General features: G+C 47.4%; 1 protein-coding gene across 1 annotated transcript in view; it reads right to left on the bottom strand.

Annotated features, from left to right (window-relative positions):
* The window catches only part of ZMYND8 (zinc finger MYND-type containing 8), a 122,787-nt gene extending 105,709 nt beyond the window's left edge, over positions 1-17,078 (bottom strand). The window contains 3 exon segments of the mRNA XM_030309455.2: positions 7,198-7,268; positions 16,093-16,327; positions 17,029-17,078. Of these exon segments, the coding sequence (XP_030165315.1) occupies positions 7,198-7,268; positions 16,093-16,106 (85 nt within the window). The 5' untranslated portion in view covers positions 16,107-16,327; positions 17,029-17,078.
* Between the last annotated feature and the right edge of the window lie 810 nt (positions 17,079-17,888).

Genomic DNA, 17,888 nt, shown 5'->3' with positions numbered 1-17,888 from the left:
CTCAAAGATCAAACCCGACCCCGGTTCTCCACTTCGCGACTCCATGAATCCCGCCGCCCCTCAGTTTCCTTCACTGTAAAATGGGAGTAACAGAACAACACAGCATGATTAGAAAAGTCAAATGAAGTAATTTGCATAGAATCCCAGGCACCTAATAAGTACTCAGAAAACACGAAACAGGTAAACACACCTGGTATCTAGATGGTACTTCCAATCTCTCAGCAGATCATTATCCTCGGACACAAATGTCAACCTGACATCCTGAAAGCTCGAAAGCTTGGTCTCCGGAGAACTAGAACACTCCGGTAAATGCCAAGGCTGGGGTAATGGCAATGACTGGCTTGGGAATTACTCAGTTAATAAATGAGTACGTGTCATGGGTGTACAAAGTGAAATTTAGTTAGAGAATCTGAAGAGTCCTATGGACTAGATGTCGGGACAGAATTAAAGAACCGAGAGCCAATTATTGGAGTTTCCAAGTTTCCCAAGCAGAGTGCAGTTCAGGGCCTGCTCTCCACCTGCAAGTGGGAAATAATGGTGTCGTTTCTCAAGACGCCCAAGCGGCCATATCAGCTCCTGAGGAATTATCTCCTCGCTGGTTGGGGCAGGTGGTGGGTTCAGGGGTCCAGACACCAGCGCTTCCCTGGCCAAAGGGCAGATACAGGACACAAGATGAGCGACTCTCCCAGAGGACTTTGCCCTCTGTTGACCCTGAGGAGACTGTGAACTGGCTCTGTCCCCAGAACAGCCCAGGACCTCCAGCCTTCCCATCAACCCCATGAGCCAAGCGACCCCCTTCCAGCCCATCCTTTTCCTGCTCCAACCCACTAGAACCGACTTCCACGGCTCACAACCAAAAAAGCCCAACCGAGTGACCGACCGAGTGATGTCGTTTGGGGACTGAAGCACTGAATTTCCCAAACCACAAGAAAAGCAGGCTGGAGAACTAAGTACATGTCCGATGGATCCAAATCATCCCACCATGGACTGAGAGATAATTAGGAGTGAAAGGAGAGACAAGCCTTTGTCCCAGTCAGCCCTTTCAAGCACGCCATTTTGACCACACTGACCTCAGCTCTCAGAATCTGAGCCGGACATCTGGGTGGCTCAGTCTATTGGGTGTCCAAGGACTCTCGATTTCAGTTCAAGTCATGATCTCATGGTTTGTGGGATCGAGCCCCATACTGGGCTCTGTGTTGACAGTGTGGAGCCTGCTAGGGATTCTCTCCCTCTCTCTCTCTCTCTGTTCCTCGTCCACTCGCTCACAAGCTCTCTCAAAATAAATATATAAACATGAAAAAAAGAAAGAAAAAGAACCTGAGCAACCCAGTAGTGTAACTTCAGGCCTCTGTGAATGCGACTTATTCACCTGACCCAAGGCTCTACACACAAGAGCAGCCAGTCACCTGGCCACCCAACCCTGGAAGACAGGAGCTCGGTTCCATACAAAGAAAGCCATCCAAGGCAGTCCCTGGGAGGGCAGAAAGGTCTCCCTCAAAACGAGGTGACCCCTTCCATTCCCGCTCATGGTTTCCTCACCACAGCAAGGGCCCCAAAGGCCCTGGGGAAATCAGGCCAAACTGGCTGCAGACGAGCTTTCTTCAAATGTCATAGAGGCCCAGAGGATGGCAACCCTATCCCAAGCCTGCCTGTCGGGAAGCCTACAATTCCTCACAGTCTGGGCTTGGTTTCCCCATCTGTCTCCACACCCCCTTCCCCAGAGGTTCTAACTGGGGGAAGTCATAGAACGTGGTAAGTAGGGCTTTCACCTGACAGGCTTATCATTCCAAGCTCATCCCTCTTCCTGCTGGATGTAATCCTGGCTAACATTTCTGAGCACGTGCCATGCCCCAGTTCTGAGCGCCCTGTGTGCGTGAGCAAATTTAATCCTTCACCACGACTCTCTGGCTTTACCCTCCCCATGGATAAGAGGAGACTGAGCCACAAAGAATAACCCAGCTAGGCAGGGGGCAGGCCAGAGTGTGAACCCAGGGAGTGTGGCTCCAGAAGAGGTTTTTTTAAACCTCTAAGCCACCCTTCCCAGCTTCTCAAACGGAAGGGGTGGTTGAGCATAGCGGTCTAGGACCTGGGGAGAGAAGGAGACTACATTTCAGCAGAGAAGACCATCAATAAACAAATAAATAAGGGGGCACCTTGATGGCTCAGTCGGTTAAGCGTCCAACTTCGGCTCAGGCCATGATCTCGCGGTTCGTGGGTTCAGGCCCTGCATAGAGCTCACTACTGCCAGCACAGAGCCCAATTTGGGTCCTCTGTTCCCCTGTCTCTCTGCCCCTCCCCTGCTCACACTCGATCTCTCTCTCAAAAATAGATAAACATTAAAAAAAAAAAAAAGAAAGTACAAGGTCATGAACAAGGATTATGAAAAAACTCTGGAATGAGCTTGAGGAACCTTCTGGAACACCATAAATGATCAAGTCTCTGGATCTGGGTTGTGGTCCCACAAGTGTTTAAGTTCACCAAGCTGTATGTACATCGATGATAAGATTTAAAATGGACCAGAAAATAGTAACCAAATGGCAGATGGTGAGAGACAGCTTTCTCAGTACGGGAGTGAAAAAGTTATAGACAAGAGGGGAGAAGTCTGGAATGATCCACGTGGCCATGGATCACAATTTGAGACAAGCGTACAAACTCATGTTTAGTTTAACATAGACACAGAGGGAAATCTTCATAGATGTGTGTATACATACGGGTCAGCATACACGGTCTCCTTGCTCTGTCGGCCGAGAGGACCAAAAAAGACAAAAAAAGACATCTCCATAGCAACAAGCACACTGAGGACCCAGAGCTTGGTTTCCAATGCTACTCTCCAATAAAAGGAACCAGAGTGCCCTGGGGAAATGGCTAACTCTAGGGACGAGGCGGAAAATATACAAGATGAGCCTAGCGCATCTTGTAGTGCCCAAAAGTAATTAAGGGTTCAGTCAATCAAACAAACCCCACTGATGTCAAAGGGACACAGGCATCACCTGAAAGAGTGCTCAATGGCCAAAGCTGGAACATTTTTTTTTTTTGAAGATTTTATTTTTAAATAATCTCTACACCCACGGTGGGGCTTGAACTCACAACCCCAAGATCAAGAGTTGCACGCTCCACCAACTGCCAGCCAGACACCTCCTGAAGCTAGAACATCTTGATCAACAAATAACTAAGAAGTATCGGACTACAACCCAAGGTTTAAAATAAACGAGTGCACAGACGTCTGGGTGGCTCAGTCCATTAAGCGTCCCACTCTGGATTTCGGCTGAGGTCATGATCTCGTTATTTGTGAGATCAAGTCCCAAGTCCCAGTGCAGAACCTACTTGGGATTCTCACTCTCCCTCTCTCTGCCTGCACCACCACCCCCCGCCCCCGCTTGTGCTCCCTCTCGTTCTCCACCTATTTCTCAAAAATAAATAAATTTTAGGGGCCCCTGGGTGGCTCATTTGGTTAAGCACCCGACTCTTGATTTTGGCTCAGGTCACGATCCCACGGTTGATGAGTTCGAGCCCCACACTGGGCTCTGCACTGCCACTGCGGAACCTGCCTGGGATTCTCTCTCTCCCTCTCTGGCCCTCCCGGACTCACTCTCACATTCTCTCTCTCAAGGTAAGTAAACTTTTAGGAAAAATAATAAATAAGGAAATTTTTTTTAAATAGCAATAATAATTGAGTCCATGCTGTGATAAATGACTGAGTAACAAAAAACTGGGAAGTAACAAATAACTCTCATACAGAATTCCAAATAATTTGTGTACATGCTCTGGCCTCAAGGAGGTAGAGTATACTCACCACCCACTAGGTGTGGGTGGGCTTCATGATTTCATTAATAAAGAGTATAGCACAAGAGGGTGGTGAGCTAACAAACCTGACCTCAGCCAGGTGGTCAAGATCAACATCACCAGCCATAAACCACATCGGTAACATGTACCCTTGATGTGATGTGATGAAAACAGTACTTCACTCTGTGGTCCTCCTCCCCCAAAGCTTGCAATCCCAGCCCACCAGAGTCTAGTTATAGGGGAAACATCAGATAAATCCCAGGCGAGGGGCAGTCCACAAAATACCTGAGCAGTACTCCTCAAAACTATCAAGGTCATCAAAAACAAGGAAAGTCTGAGAAACTGGGACAGCCAAGAGGAGACCAGGAGCCACGATAACTACACATAACCCGGTTTACTGGGTGGGATCTCAGAACAGGAAAGCGACGTCCGCAGAAAAACCAAGGGAAGCCAAAGTACAAACTTACAGATTCATTAACTGTGCCAAATGCACCATGCTAACGTATGATGTTAATAATGGGGAAAAGCCATCGGGGTGCATGTGCAGGTATGCATGTGGGGAGTAGGAGGGGTGACACGGGAACACTTGTCGCTGTCTTCCCAACTTTCCGGAAATCTAAAACTGCTCTAAAGTTAGACACCACTTTTGGGGCGCCTGGGTGGCGCAGTCGGTTAAGCCTCCGACTTCAGCCAGGTCACGATCTCACGGTCCGGGAGTTCGAGCCCCGCGTCGGGCTCTGGGCTGATGGCTCGGAGCCTGGAGCCTGTTTCCGATTCTGTGTCTCCCTCTCTCTCTGCCCCTCCCCCGTTCATGCTCTGTCTCTCTCTGTCCCAAAAATAAATAAACGTTGAAAAAAAAATCATTAAAAAAAATAATAATAAAATAAATAAAAAAAAATAAAATAAAATAAAATTAGACACCACTTTTAAAAATATAACAGAAAATGATGGAATGGCTCCTCTGAACTGGATAAACCCCGAAGGCCTCCGGGAAGGGACGTCTGAGATCAAGCTGAGAGTCAGGGAGAGAAACGGTAGAGGGGAACAGAAGGTCACAGGATTCAAGAAGGCAGGTGGCCTGACCCAGGTAGGTAGGTCATGGCGACCTCCGACTGGAGCCTGGGGGCACCGGGAGGTCAGTGGAAGGAGTCAGCCAGATGAGCAAGATCTGACCTGTTTTCCAAGAGCGCCCTAGCTGCTGCAGGGACAGGGCCAGAGTGGGGCAATGAGAGCAAGGGACAGTGGTCACCCCAGAGTGACCACTTCAGGCGCCACAGTCATTGGAGACGCAACCTGGTGAAGATGTGGGAGCCCCCAGGAGGTCTGTAAAGAAGGTAAGGGGTGGGGAGTCCTGAGCAAAGTGAGCCTCCCACCCAGGCCGACGATCCCCAAGTCTGATGCTTTTGGAAAAGTCTCCACCATGAGGCTATGGGACATTCCAGGCGCGGAGTGTCCAGGGAGAAAGAGCCTCCTTGGTGGCAGAGCCTCGCCTCGGTTCGACCACATCCTACATTTGCTCCCTGTGAGATGCTGCCATTCAGGGCCTCGGTGTCCTCATCTGCAAAGTGGGAACAACACTTCCCACCTCCTAAGGGGACTGGAAGAAAGCTCAACAAGAAAAGACTCCTGGCACAAACTGTCAGTAAGCACTATTTCTACGAGAAATGCCCAAGGTGGAAGGAATCTCAGAATCTTATCCAACATCCCATTTTAAAGATAAGAATGTGGGGGTGCCTGGGTAGCTCAGCCGGTTAAGCATTCGACTTCGGCTCAGGTCATGATCTCACGGTTCATGAGTTCAAGCCCCACGTCGGGCTCTGTGCTCACAGCTCAGAGCCTGGAGCCTGCTTAAGATTCTGTGTCTCCCCCTCTCTCTCTCTCTCTGCCCCTCCTCCGCTCATGCTCTGTCTCTCTCTCTCTAAAATAAACATAAAAAAATTGTTTTTAATAAATAAATAAAGATAAGAACGTGGAGGCACAAAGAATGAAAACTGTGCAGGTGAAGAGCTTAGTGAGGACAAAGTCACCCCCCACCCTGACCCACCCCACCCCCCCAACCCTACCCGGACCCATTCTCTGGGCTTTCTCCACACGTTCCATTCTGACCACAAGGGAACTGGGAGAGGCTCCCTCATCAACAACCGTCTCAAAACACCTCTTCAGGAAAGTTCTGAAACTTGCTCAAAACTCCCCCACAAGTTCTCCATACCATTATAGGTGCTGCTAGCCCGGGACAGGGATGGCAGGGGGTGAGGGGGTTGATGAAGGGTTCCGCAGACTAGGCCCAACCTCCCGAAATCCTGGGTCTGCTCCAACCCCCAGGCACACTCAAGCAGCCTGGCCTCCTCACCATCCCCACCCCTGAACCATGCTGGGCCCCCCCCCATCTGTCAGGCATAGCCCCAACAACGGCCAGCTTCCACTTCCAGAGTCACTATCTGGCCCTCATTTTGCCCAAAATGACAGGGGTATCTTATAAAAATAAGCTTTGATTTTCAGGTGCCTCTAGGGAGCCACTTCCTCTTATGCTCCCTAGCTGAAGTCTAGAAAGATCTAGAATCTTCCTGGCAGTCTGCAATAACCTCTCCAGCCTTTCTCACCTCCCCTATAACCCTCAGCTCAGAGCAGACATTCAATGACTTGTTGAAGGAATAACACCACCTTGGTACAACCATTAAGTTTGTGGATTAGCATTTTCATCAATCAAAGATGTGGAAAACATCGCAGTAGCTCATTCGTGCAAACGCCCTGAAGGCAAAAGTGAATAACTACTTTCTTCTGGGAAGCCTTGTACAATCTCACACAGACCAAATGAAAAGCACCAATCTCACAATTAGAAGATTTTGAAGAGTCTAATGCAGGACTCTGAATTAAAACATAAACCCAAGGTTGCTCTAATTTGCTAAATTTTGTCCTAAATGCCAAGGTTGGCCCCAGCATTCCAGAAAGTCCTACATTTCCTCTGTATCTCTAACCAAGACCACCGTTTTTCAACGAAGTGGGCCAACTCTGTTTCACTTCTGTGATTCCAAAAAGGCCTGTTATTAAAATCAGAAACCCAGCAGCAGCTGGATACTCCCATTGCTTCTAGAACATGCTTTATTTAAATTCTGAATTCCTGAAAGTCACCCTGCCGAGAGGAGCCAGCCCCTCCCCCTCAGTCATGACACACACATAAAATTTACTGTTGGGACAGGTCGGTTTACCTATACAGACACACAAGGGAAAGGGAATCAAAAGGAGGGGAATTCTCCACAAATTAGGTCCATCCATCAAAGGTTCCTCCTCTCAAAATCAGAGGAGTGTTACAGCCTCGGATCCGAAAGCCACACTTCGCTGCGCTACAACAACTAGAAAAAGAAATTCCAATTTCCTCCTCTGCTCTGGAATAGATAATACAAGATTTTTACTCACCTTTGGAGCGAGTAGAGATATCCATGCCCTCTACCACCTCCTGTTCTGTTTTTATTTCCTCTTCAGCCAAGCTGAAACAGAGCAAATTAGGTTCACGTTTAGGTAGACTGAGAACTTGCCCCATGGGGGCAGCTATTTAGAAGTTCTAACAACAAACCCACATTTAAGCCAATCCCCCATCCTTATGCAGGGCTGGGGGGGGGGGGGGGGGGGAAGAAACCCACGTTGGATTTCAAACAAAAGCGTTAAGACTCCTAAAGGGGTTTTTCAAACCACTAGGTTGTTCTTTTTTAAGTCAAATTACTATTCCAGTTGTCATGCTGTTGGGGGATGCAAAAAAAAAAAAAAAAAAAGCATTTTTTTTTTTTTTAGACACACAATTACAATCTGCCCCTGAGGGCCAATGAGAACCCAGCCAACAAGTAAACAAGTTTCTTGTTGTTAACACTGGGTTCAGGTTAGAGGTGGTTCACAGGGTACCCTGAGTTCTGATCTCTGAATTCTGCAAGGCAGGGAGCATTACACAGACCTCTCAGCTAAATCTTAGGATTTCTCGATGAGGCAGGAACGTGAAAAAAATATATAGGTGAAATTGCAAAGTGAAAAAATATGCCCAGGTTAGAAGCAAAAGGCCTGGTCTCAAAACATTCATTCAAACCACTAGCACTGGTCCCAGGAATTAGGCTTGGGGTACCCACACTCCCATCCCCTGGATGTTTCCTCTCAGTAGCAGGCATGGCTCAGAGAAAGCATTCAGCACTCTTGAGCTGTGACTAATTATCCCCCACCACAAAAGTGGAATGAGGAAGGATTATTTAAAAGACAGGCTGAGTTGGGGGTTGGGGGGGAGCAGTCCCCTTGGCTGGGAAGGTCTACCAGACTCTTCTCTCACTCTCTCGGCTGGAACTCCTGTTGAACAGAGTGCAGACCATTTCATGTGTTCCGGAACCACACACACACACACACACACACACACACACACACACACACCTCTCCCAGGCAAGCCAGTAGAGTTCTGCTTTAGTAGGTGCAAAATGTTTGAGGTGCTGGAACTTCCCAAGCACTCAGGGTGACCATGAAGTGATACGAATCCGAGCAAGTACTTTAGCTGCAATCCCATCAGTCTGTGGTTCACCATGAAGAAATGGGTGCATCACCAATTGACATGGCTGGAATTTTCCATTTGGAAGACTCAAAGCCAGGACTGGAGGGGAAGGCTGAGTGAGAGAGGAAGGATCAGAATGTCACTTCTGTGTTGCCTGAGACGGTGACGGGACAAAAGGGGAGTCCAAAATGGCCTGGAACCTCAGAATCAACAGAAATGGATTTAGGAGAGGGCCATGTCTGATAAGGGAAGAGGGTTCAGGATAAGAACCAGACAGAAAGGAAGAAATTATGGCCCAGAATAAAATTAGAAGAACTTGCACACCTCAAACTTAACTAGTCCCAGCAGAGAGAATAAAGAGAGGTAGTTTAAAATTGGTTGGAATATTAACACACTTTGCTCACTGATACGGAACCCTATTAACAATTTCACTTATAGCATCTGCAGAGAAAGCCCACGACACAAATTCACCAAAGAAACTACGGACATGTTGTCACAAACGGTTTCCATCAAAAACAGACTATTCAATGTAAACACTTCACTAACATGCAATATTCCAGGGTGATTTGTGGAAGGTGATTTCAGCACGTTTACTTTTTTACTCCCAACTTCAGAGACGGACGTTCTCAACAGGGAGGAAACACAGACACTCTGCCTGCAACCACACACATATTGTCCAAATGGATACTGCTGACAGTTTCTTGCTTGGGGTGCCTGGAAATACATTTGCGTAAAACACCCAGAGCAGCTCTCAGAGATGATCTGAGTTGAGCTGATCAACCCAAAGAGAACAAACAGCAACCTTGATCTTTCTAGCAACTAGAATCTGTTTCCCTCTCTAGCATGAAGTATGTGAAATCCTAAACTTACTGCCACTGATCCCCTATTTTGAGTGACAGAGAAAACACTCAGCTGGGATCCAACCAAAACGTACAGTGAGAAGACGATTATGCAGAATAGAGCCCCCAAAACCCACTTGAAGGATTTCTGCGGTGATGAAAACATTCAAAGGTGTATTGATCATGGAGGAGGGACTGCATTCAAGAGAACAATTATTTGGCCTCCTACAGCCCAGAGGCGCAGAGTACTTCAGGCAGGGATGCTGCTGAGAAGCTAGGAAAATGCAAACTAGTTATGTGGTGGCTATTTGCTGCTGCAGAAGGGGGGGGGGGGGGAGTGAAGTTGTTTTATCTTGATCTTTCCAAGTATTACCAGTGGGCACCATAATCACCCCACTTTACCAGTAGCACCACCAGCTTCAGCCAAGGATTTTAAGCATGATTTCAGAAAACCCATCTTTTTCGCAGATCAGCAAGCCACCCTTTCAAAGGGAGCCCGTGCACGTACTTGCACGCACACAGACATACAATAACTTGCATTTGACTAAAGGAAATTGCAGTGTCTATGCGTTAAAAGGGAAAAAACTTCATTTACAAGAGCAAAGACCAGAATGCAAAATGAGTCATTTTGAATAGCCACATCTAAAGGGACTTCCTTTTTTCTACACCACTGATCTCAGTTTTCTTGGTTGTTGTTCTGTTTTGTTTTGTTATTTTATTTTATTTTTTTTTTGGTTTAGTGTTAAGCACCAGTATGTTGTTAGGGGGAAAATTATGAATATTACATCAAAAGCTCTGTACCTGTCTGAATGCCCCCCACAGAGCGTGGTCAATTTAGGTTAAAAACTGTTCAGTCATTTGGAGGAGAAAAAAAAAAAGTCAAATACTAATTGTTAAAAAGAAAAGCCAGCTGCACCAGGAGAAAAGACTTTGAACTCTTGTCATTAACACATGAAAGTCTTAAAAAATATACAGCATCTTTCCTATCTGCTAGCTTCCAGCAACCCCGATTATTTAAATCAAAAACAATGGAACAACAAGTCCTTTAAAACTGACATTACTTTTTTTTTTTTTAAGGTCCACTGAGGAGGCAGGGGGCCAGCTAAAGAAAAGGGTAAAAAATTAGCTGAAAACCCAAACTATAGCCTTTCACCCCAACAGGAAAATACACCATCAACTAGTTGTATAGGACATATATGTTCCCACCGTTACCACCTCTTTCGCTCACATTTACCCTAAGTCACTTGCCTGTGGATTTCACAAACTGATACATTTCAGGCAATTAAAGAAGAAACAGCAGCAGCTTCTGCAAATACAACCAAGACTTTCCCATCCGGTCCCAGAAAGAATAAAAGATTTCTCCCCCAGTGCCTGAGCAAGAAAACCTCGGCTGACTTCTTAACCTGCATGCACTGGAAAAGAGGAATTAAAAAGTTGAATATGAAGCGCTGAACCTCCAGGATGTTTTAAGCCTTCTGATTATTAATTCTGAGGACTCAAGGCTGGTCCGTAATTCCCAGGAATGCCATCCCCTCCACACTTCCAAAAGAGAGAGAGAAAGAAAAAGAGCAAACATCTAGTTTTGACAGGAAAAAAAAAAAAAAAAAAAGCCTGGATACACAATGCCCAGATCTTTCTTTTCCCCAAGTGCCCCTACTATTTGACTTTTTAACCAAGAATATCTAACCCATCTAGAATATATAACCAGCATGCACAAGACTCTGGTTCTACAGATGGGGATCATCGCACAGCAATTCAAGAATCATGCATCATTCGGAAGGGCTTTTCCTTTAGGTTTTTACTTTCATTCAAAATCCCAAACTGGTCCAGGCTGTAAGAAAAATGTAATCCCCAAGACACAACATCTTCCTCTTCTAGATCACAAAATGTGAACATCAAAATAAGAAAATCATGCTTCCCTAAATCTGCAATTAATTTTTTTTAAATGGGGGGGGAGGGAATGGTTAGCAGAGCAGCTTTATTTATATAAGCACTCACCTAAAACAGGCAGAGTCATCGGTAGCTAAGCTATTTATGCAGGATTCTTAAAATGGCGTCTTGCAACACTGCCTCATTCCTGTATTGAAGCTAAAATGGTAGCAGTTTGTTCAATAGCTGTAGCTCCTGTTTAAGCAGCCCTGCTAGTTTCAAAGCCACCTTCCTAAATATCTGAACTAGGAAAAGCTCAACCAAAGGACACCAACAACCCAACGTTTAGAAGCTTAAAAAAAAATCTGCAATGACAGGGGGAGTTTGTGAAGTCACAGGTTCCTAAGGAAAACCCTTTCCTTTTAGAGCCTGAGCCTCCAAACATGAGGCTCTGAGGTGAGGCCCCCTGGCCCTCAAATTAGGTGGGTGGGAGGTTAGGAATGACGCAGCCCTAAGGAGCTGTCAACTGCCGACAGACAGGTGTCCGTACAAATGCAAAGATGCTAAAAGGGAGCAAGCTGGGGAGGGGGGGAGGAAGCCCATTCCCCCTTCTGGATACATCACAAACCAGCTTTGCATCCCTACCAAAAAGGAGCTAGGTAAAATGAAAGTGTTTCAAGGACAGCAGTCACCTGAAAAGCCAAGCCAAAGGGCCACACCCGTCTGAGGCCAAGGTAAAATAAAAAGGCTGTTTAATAAGCCTGAAAACGGCCACCAAATCCCCAGCCAGTCCTAAGACAGTTAACCTCCAGGAAAGACAATCTGAGTCTGCAGAGCAAAACGACAAACAGTGCCCTTAGCCAATGCACGGGATACTCACACATCGGATTTTTGTCCACCCCCAACAGAGCCCTGAAAATTAACAATGGGTTTTGCAAAACCCGCTTTCAGAGGCCGAACGAACAGCCTCATAGTGGATAATGTAAATTTACTGTTGCAGGTCTGAGAATTGGCCTCGCAACTCTGGTGCTGAGTGGGGAGTTTCAAGGTGACTGCTTTGTAGCTCCAGGGGAGAAAGGAGGGCATGGTGCCCAAGGCTGTGCCGGGGCAAGGACGGGTGGTTGGCTCCTCGCCGGCCGGTAGGTAGGTAATCTTGATGAGGAGGGACAGCCTAGCGGCGACGCTTAGCTGCGTGCTGACATGGCTCCCGCCTGCTTGTTTATCTGTAAGGAGAGTGGGGAGTGGGGGGAAGGGCAGCCCAGCCTCAGCGACCCAGCCAAGGGTGAATCCTCACTTGTTTAAGAACCAGGAGAGAGAGGACTTCTACACGGATGCCCTTTCTAAACCTCTGCTGCGGGGTGGCGAAGACACTTGTGCACGTTATCTTTCTTTTCAGGGTCAACCAGACAGAGGCAAAGCCAGACCTAGGGCCTCTCGGCTGACAAATGTTGCCTCTGCCACAGGAGAGGAGGAGAAAAGAAGGCCAAAGAAACAAAGAGATCACACATTTTGAAGTGGTTGGACTTTTTAAAAACCTACCTTTGCCTCCAGGGTTTTCTGGGTTACTGTCATCCTGGCTTTTTAAAAAGGGACCCCGTCTCCCCCCCCCCCCCCATTTAAGACCTGAAGAAGTTTCCCCACTGTTCTCCCAGGGAAAGAAAAGGGGGGAATGTTTTGTTTAAAAGAAAAGGGGTTACAAGAAAGAAAGAAGGAAAGAAAGAAAAAGCCATTGTTTTCATCCCTAATTTATAATCCAAGAGGCCCCATTGTTTCTTTCTTTCTGACTCAAATCTTTGGGCTGTTAATTATAAAAGTAACCGGACTCCGCTCCAACAGGCTAACTATGTTCTTGCGCAGCCATTAGAAAAACTCTGTAGAAAGTTTACTGAGTGATTATATATAATTAATTCCTAGTTACAGACGGAACACTGACCATTTTCTGCAGCTAATAAAAGCAGTCACTCCCCCTCCCCCACGTGAATGCCACTTAATTTCCCAAAGCAGAAAGTGAATCCATCCTGGAGGGTCTTGAAGGAAAAAAAAGAGAGAGAGAGAGAAAGAGAGAGAGAGAGAGAGAAGAATCAGCTCCAGTGTGTCTGTGTTTGTTCCTCGCAGCTGTGCGTCCTCTTTGGGGACTGAGGAGGCAGAAGGAAAAAGGAAAACAACCCAAGTTCCGCACCTCCCTCTGAAATTTATAACCGTGGCAGAAAGATCACTCTACCTTGATTGAAAAAGAACAAGGGAGGGGGAGGGAATGCCCCAGGAATGGAATGTAGGAGACTCTTCAGCTTGGCGGATCAGCTTCTCCTAAAAGGAACAAAGATGGTAGAAACTTCCAGAAGGCCCGTTCTCAGTCTGGCCACTCCAATTGTCAATCTGTAACCTTCCCTCCAAGTCTATTGGTTCAAAGCTGCAGAGAGGAGCCCCATTGGGCTGCTCTGTAAGCCAGCACTGCTGTCCCTACCTAGTCCTGCTGCAATGCAGACATTTCTTTTTTTCCCCCTTAGTGAAGCTGGAAAAGAAGCTACTTTGGAAACAATTAACTTTTTACAGACTCATGCTTGGTGGTGGCCACAGCACCAGAGGAAAGTGGCCAGCCTGGTCCAGGGCCGGGAACCTGCTGGGGCTGCATATTTGAAAACAGACCTTGGAGCTTTTAGAGGATGAATGCCTTGCCCTTAGGTTTTCTTCCAGTCCAACAAACACACCATTATGCAAACGTCGAAGGCACCAAACCAGGAGTCTTGTGATTAGATATTACTTCTAGGGAGGCCACAAGAACCTCAATATGTAATTTCCATTTACAGCCAGAAGATAAGAACAAAGAAAATAGCTAAGTGTCTGGACTTATTTGTGCGGGGTGGTAGCACTATTCAGTTTTATGTGCATAACATCATTAACTGCCTGCACTTCTTAACTCTAAAAAGCTGGCCTTACACAGCCTTTCCTTAACTTAGAAATTGGTACATTTCTCGTTATTAAATGAGCCCTTCTCCAACTGATGCTACAAGGTGGGCGGGTGGCTGGACGCTGAACTGAAAGGAAAAAAAAAAAAAAAAGATCACGGACTCCATAAAGTTGGGTGTCACACAACAATTGAATATATTTCCAGCATTTACAGTCATGCTAGACTGGTCTTCAGGCTGGGAAATCTGTGTACCGAACTTCGGGGTAAATTCTGAAGCTAACGCTAAACAGTCCACTTTTTTCACTCTTAAGTTCCAGCTGCAGCATTAAGAGATCAGGGGAAGTGTAAGAAGTGAGAAATAAATCCTAAGTAAAAGCGAGCAAGCATACAGATGTGTGGGGTCAGGCTGGGGAAAAGGCCAAATCTGTTGTGCAGTGTGAGCAGTCCTGAATCAAACCAAGTTTGGTGGTGGGTGGGATTTTACACTACAAGTAAGTCTCCTAAAACATTAACACTGCCACCCCCACCCCCATCCCCACCCCCACCCCAGGCTGCTGCCTCACCAAGGTTTAAGGCTCTGTGCCTCTAAGAAGAAGCACTTTTTGTTACATTTCACAAGCAGATCACCTACCCAGAGTTCTAGCTAATATCCAAACAATCCCAATTAAAGGTCTCCTCCCAAGTCACAATGAACTGAACATTTCTCCCCTGTCTGAGGGTAAACAGGAAGTGTGATCTCCAATCCTAGCAGCAGGTTATCAGGAAAAACAGTGGAATTCAAACAGTCACCTAAAATCAAGACACCATTAAAAAGCCCTTCTTTGGTTCCTGCTAATGAAAAGCCCCCCAACTGCTGTAGCCAAGACCCTCTGTCACAAACAGACCCCAAACGTCCGCCAAACTCTTTATACATGGTCACAGAGGAAATGGATTTGCTTTACTTACCCAACAAATGTTCAAGCAACCGTCTCATTTTTCCACAGTTAAGAAGAGAGAACAGGCTGGCAGATTTGGGACTTGATCAAAAAGGAATTTTTTTTTTTAAACAGTTACATGGGATTATTAAACACACGCACACACAACAACAACACAACCCAACAACTGAATATGGAATGCTGTCATGAGCCACAGACATGATTTTATTTCCTCTGCACTCCATCACAGAGGAGGACAGAGGATGATACAATGTAAGAGAGGGAGAGGAAAATGAAAACAAGGATAAAAGATACATGAGTTCATTGAAAATCATGCAAGAGTAGAAAGCTAAGGGATTCGAAACGAGTCCTCACAGATTTATTGCAGGATGTTGTCCAACCTCCCTCCCCCTCTACACACCCCCCCCCCACCATCCCCATCCCTACTCCAAAAACTTCCTCCAAAGCCTAGAAAACACTTTCAGAAACATTTGCTGGCTGTAGGCTGGCTTGCAGAAGAACACTCTGTATCAACAGAAGTCAGGAAAAAAGGCTGAACAATGTAGTTTCAAGTGAGGAAACCCTGTAGGGAGAGAAAAGACCATGTAGAGACTCACTCCCACCCACCTAGGCCCCAGGAGCTAGGAGCTCTCCTTAGCACTGCTCTGCTCAGGGCTTGGTTCTTTTTAAAACACACGTCCTCTCTTGTCAGAACTTACTCGAGCCTTCCCAGAACCTCTTTGGAGAGGTAAACTTGCCTGCTGTGCTGTCTGCCATGAGCTCTCCTTAGAGAGGAGCCTGCTTCTTACCTTCCATTTTCTTCCCCCAGCAGGCATGTGACACAAGAGAAGACAATAGTGCAGGGGGGGGGGGGGGGAACTGCTCAGAGAGAGGGAGAGAGAGAGAGAGAAGGAGAGGAGGAAAAGAAAAAAAAAAAAAAGGGAAGAAGAAAAAAAAAAAAAAAAGCTTCTTTTTTGGCATTCCAGGATCTAGCTTCAAACTATTCCAGAAACACCATGTCCTGGTGGAAGAAAAGGTGTGCCAGGCCTTTGCCAGTTTGCAAAATCAAGCTATGGCTAATGGCTACTTAGCCATGTGACCCAAGAAAGCAAAAAAATTCTCTCTAAACAGTTCCAAGTTAACCTAAGTGCTGTGGGGGTGAGTGTGGCACGGCCAGCCACAGAGAAATCACACTGCTCGCCCACAATTCGGATGTCTCAGAGGGAGGGGGAGAAAAGATGGTTAAAAAGTCCAGCTTACCTCTGTGGATGCATTGTTAACACTGTGTAATGTCAATACTTATAAAACATGGAGGACAGGCTCCTAGTTCTCACAGAAAAAGGGTTTGGCACTTCGGCTTGATGATCTGGCCGCCTAATAAAAGCTCATCCCCGATTGGCTGCCCCGGCAAATCGGAGTGTAAGGCCGCCCGGGATTGGCTGAAACACTTCCTGAGCGATTATCTTTGTGAGGCTCTGGTGAGCCAAGAGCCATCCTGTGCATAGAAAAAGACAGGCTAAGCTAGGCCTTTTGCAGCAAGAAAAACTTGGGAAAGGGGCCCCCAGACGCACTTCTCCCACACCCTGGCTGGGTTTCCCGGCACGGGCAAACCAGTGCAGCCAGCCTGACCTGCTCCAGCAAAGCCTGAGGCCCGGATGCCACGGGGAAGGGAGTTTTTGGGGTGAGCTGAAAGGGCTCACCCTCACCTGCCCCCACAGAAGCGGCTCTCGGCTGGGAGGGAGCCTGACCCTTTTCTAGAACAGTCCAGCAGGATGGTTTTCCTCCCCCCGCCCCGCGGGGGAAGGGGGGTGGGAAGCAAAGCCGAGGAGTGGGGAGCCCCAGGAAAGCAGCCAAGGGGGCACGCAAGCAAGAGGGGTTGGAGGAAGGCCTCTGAGGAGCTGAGGGGGAAAGAGGACAGGCGAGCCCCCCACCCCACCCCCAAGAAATCGCTGAAGGGCAGCCCTGGCTCCTGGGGGGGGACAGGGGATCGGGGCTGCTGAGCAGAAGAGGGGAACAGAATGGTCAGGTTTGCATAGTCATTGTCAAAACGCCTCCTGGAAAAGCAGGCCAGAGAGCCGGCCATTCCCGGGCCGAGAATCTAACTTCTCGCCCCCCTCGGCCAGGACTCAAAGGAAAACCAAAATGGGCTCCTGCCTCCCTGCCAGGATGCCAACGGGCCCCCCTGTCCGTCCTTACCCTAAGAAAAGCCAAATGCGCTCCTAGCAGGCCACATGCCTAGATCTACAAACTTCCCTTCCCCTCCCGGCCCCCTCCCCCACCACTGAGGCCTGCTAAACCTGTCAGTTAAACAAAAATCTGACTTCCGTATTAGTCTGCAATGCCTTCAGCTTCCTGCCTATTAACCCTCTCTCGGACTCTGGGCCTGGCTGGGAAAAACTAGGCCCTGAGATCGCAGAAAAGGCCTGTGGAAAAATACCAGCTGCGGCTCTCCCGGCAGATGCAGAAAGAGAGAGAGAGGGAGAGAGAGAGAGAGAGAGGGTGAGCCGCTGTCTCTCGCCTTTGCTTCCCAAGGAGGCGTGTACCTTCTGAATCCAGGGCACAGGCAGTGCCTCTCGGTCTGAGAAGCCATTTAAATCCAGAGGGAGAAAGAAAGATGTCAAGCCCAGCGAGGGAACAAGAACCCCCATTATGAGCCAGGCCTACACCCACAGCTTAGCCCTTCCTGCCACAATCATTCCTGTATGTATGTTCTTGGGGAACTGGGCCCTCGGTGGGCAGACAAATCCCATGAGCTTTATAAGGATTCTTGCTTAAATTTATTTCCACAGAGAACGGCTTCTTTTCGTCCCCTAAGGCAGATGGAACAGCTATTTCACACACAGCCCTACTCTTGGCAGTCCCCCACCCCCATCTCTGGCACTGTTCCCCAGTAAAATATTAACTAGTTTTTCGGAGCTACTTATAATTCCATCCATTTCAATAGTATTAGGAGGTCTTTTGCCTGTTTCCTCCCGAAGGCTGCCTTTGTAGTTGGTCTGTACCCCGAGAAAGAAAAGGCAAATGCAAAACGATCTGAAAATGTCCATGCTTGCTTG

Source organism: Lynx canadensis, chromosome A3 (genome assembly GCF_007474595.2).
Source record: "Lynx canadensis isolate LIC74 chromosome A3, mLynCan4.pri.v2, whole genome shotgun sequence".
In the NCBI taxonomy this organism is placed as follows: Eukaryota; Metazoa; Chordata; class Mammalia; order Carnivora; family Felidae; genus Lynx; species Lynx canadensis.
Note: the sequence above shows the minus strand (reverse complement) of the source record. Positions and strands in the feature narration are given on the sequence as shown.